The 5,697-nt window shown below is 38.3% G+C and overlaps 1 protein-coding gene and 1 pseudogene across 1 annotated transcript; one reads left to right on the forward strand and one right to left on the reverse strand.

Moving 5' to 3' along the window:
* Positions 1 to 1,028: 1,028 nt before the first annotated feature.
* Positions 1,029 to 2,117, reverse strand: LOC101709857 (olfactory receptor 7A40). Its single transcript, XM_004870703.2, has one exon. It carries the CDS (start codon positions 2,115 to 2,117, stop codon positions 1,191 to 1,193), a length of 927 nt encoding a protein of 308 aa, XP_004870760.1. The 3' UTR covers positions 1,029 to 1,190.
* Positions 2,118 to 4,278: 2,161 nt separating this feature from the next.
* On the forward strand, positions 4,279 to 5,416 carry LOC101710214 (dolichyl-diphosphooligosaccharide--protein glycosyltransferase 48 kDa subunit-like; annotated as a pseudogene).
* Positions 5,417 to 5,697: the final 281 nt, after the last annotated feature.

Here is a 5,697-nt window from a genome sequence, read left to right on the forward strand (position 1 = left end):
CCAAGCACCTTCACTCAGTAGCAAAAAAGAGAATGAATCATATGGGGGAACTTTCTCAAGCATCAGTAGTAGACTTGCCGCTGATTCATATCTGGTGATTCAAGCTCAGTTTCCAACAATTACAGCTGGTCGAATTCTGGTTGCAGTATAAATGGGACTGAGAAGTCTCCTTAAATTTTGTGTGTTCATATGTGTATGGCTGGATTTTTTCTTTTCTCTATACATATTATTTCTTTTCTTTTTCTCTTTTCATGTGTAAAGTATATGGGTGGTGGCTGTATATGTGAAAATGAAAAAACATAATTATTTCATCCTTTTAGTTTAAATAGTGTCTTTTACAGACATGTCAAGTCAAGCCTCACAAAATAATGTATTTAGAGTAATCAAATATAAGGTTTCTATCAATATATTGATTCTGATGCAACCATAGCTTGTCTGAATCCCCGATTTTAAGTACCTTCTTTCTTTTTCCTCACCCCAAAATAACCTTGCAAACCATATCTCCACTAGCTCACAAGTCCAGATATGAAAATAATAAGAAAGTCAGTCTCATTTCTTCATTTGCTGTCACCTTTCTTTACTTCTTTCCTTCTTTCTAAACTATTCTCTTCCTTTTCATATTGTGCAAAGGAATATGAGGCATTGTGAAAACTGTGCTGAAAAGAAAATTGTGTCCCTAAGTGAATAATAAAATCCAATAATCAAATATGAAACCACGCATATACTGACATTCACATTATAAAGAAAAACACTAATTATAGCTATATAAAAAGGAACAATGGACAGAAAATTAAAAATTTTTACAGAATTTCTTCTGTAATAAAATTATATAAAAAATTTCAGTCACTTACAGTTGCTATTCCATAGGAGTAACAAATTCATCATTCTATGAGACTAATGGCAATCTTCAAATCATTTCTGATCCTAGTAAAATCACTGGGGAAATAGAAAGATCAGGTAGGAAAAGTATTATGTTCTAGGGGAATCAGAAAGCTTAAAAATAAGGTTAGATGCCAGGCAAAGCTGTTAGCTTTATAATGACATTAAATTCCACAAACCAATTGAAAATAAATCAGACTTCTGGAAATAAATGGTAACAGAAGGTTCTATTTCATAGTCTAATTAAATACAATGTCTGAACCTGAGGCTTAGAGTCCCATGACCACAGGCACTTCTTAAATATGACTCTTTTATGGCTTCACTCTGAAGAGTCTTCTCCGAGCTCCCCTTATATCCTTATTCCTCAGACTGTAAATGCATGGGTTTAGCATGGGAGTCACCACGCTGTACATTACTGAAGCTCTTGTAATTGAGTGTGAGTTTTGGGTAACAGAAGAACTAAGGTAAACACCCAGGAGTGTACAATAAAATAAGGAGACAACAGAGAGATGAGATGCACAGGTGGAAAATGCTTTGTACTTCCCTTCAGTTGATGAGATTGCATGAATGGCTGAAACTATCTTAGCATGAGAGTAAAGAATACCAGCAAGGGGACCACCACCCAACAGCACAGCTGAAAAATACATCACCATGTCATGAACAAAGGTGTCAGAACAGGCAAGCAGGACCAACTGATTAAGTTCACATACAAAGTGTGGGATTTCCAAGTCTGTACAGAAAGATAGCCTTAAAGCTGTTAAGGTTTGTAACAAGTTTAAGGCAGTTGTGATCCAGGACCCCAGCACCAGATATCCACAGAGCCTGAGGTTCATGATGACCATGTACTGCAGGGGATGACAGATGGCAACAAAGTGGTCATAGGCCATCACAGCCAAGATGAAATTGTCCAAAACCCCAAAGACTATAAAAAAATATACTTGAGTGATGCAGCCTTCATAGGTGATGACCTTGCTTTGTGTCTGAATGTTTACCAACATCTTTGAAATGCTGGTAAATGTGAAACAGATGTCTGCAAAGGACAGGTTAGAGAGGAACAAGTACATAGGTGTGTGCAAGTAGGAGTCTGAGACCGTGGCCAAGATGATGAGCAGGTTCCCAAGCACAGTGACCAGGTACATGGACAGGAACAGTCCAAAGAGGAAGGATTGCAAGCTGGAGTCCTCTGAAATTCCCAGAAGAAGAAATTGGGAACTCTGTGTTTCATTATGTGGTTCCATCTAGTTGCTGCGACTAAGAGAAAAATAATGACAGCATTATGGAATATTAATCTGACAGTAAAGCTATCATTCATGTTCTCCAGTCCAGACTCTAAATGCTACATTTTGTTTATAAATCAGTTCCACTTAATGGGATCCCCTTGACATGACTGATTTGGAATTCTTGTCTCATTCTTATCTTCTTACAAGATACTCTATGTTAAAAATTCAAATTTCTTCATGACTTTGAGGAGTATAATTCAGTGGTGGCCAAGGTTTGGACACTGTCTACAGATGACTGATAAGTATTAAAAAACTGAATGTCCCTAAAATCAAACGAAGAAGTAATGCACGGAAATTGAAGAAAATGCAATTAAAGAAAGGAATAATCATATAATATAGTGTCAGGTAATATGAAGGGAGAAAAAGCAGTTAAAAAGAAAAATGTACATAATGGGTCTTATTTTGTACTAGGTACCTAGGTAAGACAGGCAGATAGGTGACACTTGAAAAGAAACCTTCCTAAAAAGAAAGAAGGATCCACAAAATCATTTCCAGAAGGTTGTAGCAGGCAGGGGAAAGGGCCACTGCAAAGGTCCTGAGAAAAGTACTTGTTTCAGGTGTTCAAGGTTAACAAGGAGCCAACATAACAAGAAGTGTAAGCAAGAAAGATAGTAATATGGGATGGTATTTGAATAAAAATAAAATGGCCTCATTGCTGCAGAAGAGTCAATAAACAAAAAGCCTCCCTGTCCAGATGTTATTGCATTTGCCATTTTAAGTTGATTTCAAGGACCTGTGAGAATTGAAAATCATCCCTGTTTGTGTCTACTTGTTGTTTTATGATCTGGCTTCTGTATTATGAATTACATTTTACAACATACTGAACCTGGTTCCTGTTACTCTGAAGCTTGCTCTCTCCTATAAAGGCAAACACATACACAAGCACAAATGCACAAGTGTACACATGCACAAACACATACACAAAGCCTGCTTAAAAATGTATCACAATCCACAGTCTCCTAGGTCCATGTTAACACTCTGTCCTTCTCAATTTAACTCACACTATTTAAAAAGAATGGATACCAGGCAATGTATCAATATCAAATTATTTAAACTGAAAGTTTGTATGAATTGTGCCCAGAAATTCCTGTTCATAAATATCATACATATATCATTGGGGGTCTCAATTTTATTAGTAATATTTCCACCCCATGTTTAAATACAACAATCTTCAGTGCACATGGAGAGAGGTTCTAAGCGGAACTGAATGGTTCTAAGGGGCCAAGATTGTAAGAAAGTATAAGCTTGTTTGTAACTGTGTTCTAACTTTATATTTTCTGCAGGATATGCCAAAATTATAAATATGAGCAAATATAAGATTATCAAAAGAAAAATGTAATGATGTCTTTTTGGTACCAAGACACATACAGATTGCAAACCATAAAGTTTAAAAAACTTTAAACTTTAAAAGTTAAAAAAAAACCCACTAAAGAAGAATTAACCAAAGTTTCAAAAAGGAACTCTACAGGGGCCAGGGATTTAGCTCAGTGGTCTCGCCACCTGCTGCACAAGCACAAGGACCTGAGTTCGATCCCCAGTACCAAAAAAAAAAAAAAGGAACTCTACAAAGAACAACAGAATTTTAGTATGTGAAACATTAGAGAATTATTTTTGTACCATGCAACATGTTTGAAGTAACTTGGAGTTTTACTTTTTTATTCACAGTTAACAATGAAACACATTTATGAGGCAATATGTGATATCTTAAAAACTATACACATTGAGTAAATATCAAACCAAGATAGTTCATACATCCATTATTTTTAACATTTTTCATTGTAATAAAAGGCTTTAAAGTTCACTTGTCTATTTTGAAATTTATTACACATCACTGTTAACTATATTCATGCTGTGTGATAGTCATCACCTAAACTTATTCTTCCTACCTAACTGTACTTCTAAAACTGATCAATATTTCCCCATCCATCCAATCCCTCATGAGTTTCCACAGTTATAGCAAATTGGCATTTGTCTTTCTGGGGAATTAGCCAGAATAAAAAAATAAATCCAATTGGTTTATGTATGATGAAAGCAGATGAAGCAAGCCTTTTTTTCAATTGCTTTTGTGTGTGATGTGTTGTGTTATTCCTGGGCTTTCTGATTTAAAACCTTTGGGGAAATGGGCAATGCACACCTGGTTGTGATCTTTATCCGAAATGCACAAGTCAGGTCTCTTCAGACTATATTCAGACTATATTCAATAAAACCCTACAAGTCTGACATTTCATGCTGAATAATAAAGTCCTGAATAGAGCTGATCCCTGAGAGCATTACATGGCATACATGTCCATTACACTGTAGTGTGCCTTGACATTATGAAGCAAGGTCCAAATGAACAGACGTTATGTGCTTTGTTTAGTTTTCTATTCTAATGGCAATATGTGAATATGTCCTTGTGACACAGAATGAAATTAAACAAAAGAAGAAATTGTAGTATCTCCATGCCATGGGTAAGAACACCCTCCTCATCGCTGGGCTCCAGGTCAGGAACAATGCCCGGATCATCTTCAGCTGCTCCCTGGACTTCTTCAGTGATGCCTTCTTCAACTCAGCAGTGCAGAAGGCTATGCCTGGTGCCCAGAGGTATCCCCAGACGGGCAACGATGAGCTAGCTGTGGCCCTCTCACCCTGGGTGTTCAAGGAGGAGGGTGTGCTCCATGTGGGGTCCATGTCCCATCATCCAGTGGGTGAGACGGCCCCACCCAATGCCTACATTGTCACCAACAGTGTCACCGACTACTGGAGTACAGCATCATGATTGACCAGCTCTCCAATGGCAGGTGGGTTCCCTTCGATGGTGACGACATTCAGCTGGAGTTTGTCCTCATCCATCATTTTGTGTGGACCTTCTTGAAGAGGAAAGGTGGCAAGTACAGCATTCAGTTCAAGTTGCCTGACGTGTACAGTGTCTTCCAGTTCAAAGTCGATTACAACCGGCTTGGTTAAACGCACCTGTACTCTTCCACTCAGGTGTCAGTGAGGACACTACAACACACACAGTATGAGCGCTTCATCCCCTTGGCCTATCCTTACTATGCCTGCACTTTCTCCATGATGGTGAGGCTCTTCATCTTCAGCATCATCTTCTTACACATGAAGGAGAAGGAGAAGTCCGACTGAGGGGTGGAGGCCCGGGACTCCAAACAGCAGGGAGGCAGAGGGTTTTTATGTGGGGTGTGTATTGTGTTTTTGTTTTGTTATTAAAGCCATGGGAAAATGGCACAGCATTACCTCAACGGGAGATGCAGCATTGAGTACCAAGGGGTGGGGGGTCAGGGAATCATTTTTGTGTGTTTTCCCACTGTGAATTGCCACATGGCATTTTTAATAAGTGCAGTCATTCCCATTTCAAAAATAAAGAGAAACGTTGCACTCAGTGCAAACCCTCAAGTCAAGAAGAGCTTGGAGTGATGTATTTCAAGCCCTAAAGGAAAACAGCCTCCAACCCAGATCGATGTACCCTGCAAAACTATCTTTCAAAATTGATGGAGAAATAAGATACTTTCGTGATAAAGAGCACCTCAAGAACTTCAGGAAT

This window comes from Heterocephalus glaber, unplaced genomic scaffold (genome assembly GCF_053883595.1).
Source record: "Heterocephalus glaber isolate CG9 unplaced genomic scaffold, H.glaber_assembly_v1.0 deba00001532, whole genome shotgun sequence".
Lineage (NCBI taxonomy): Eukaryota > Metazoa > Chordata > Mammalia > Rodentia > Bathyergidae > Heterocephalus > Heterocephalus glaber.

Coding starts and splice junctions, on each gene's coding strand:
- LOC101709857 (XM_004870703.2), bottom strand. CDS start 2,117: ATGGAACCACATAATGAAACACAGAGTTCCCAATTTCTTCTTCTGGGA.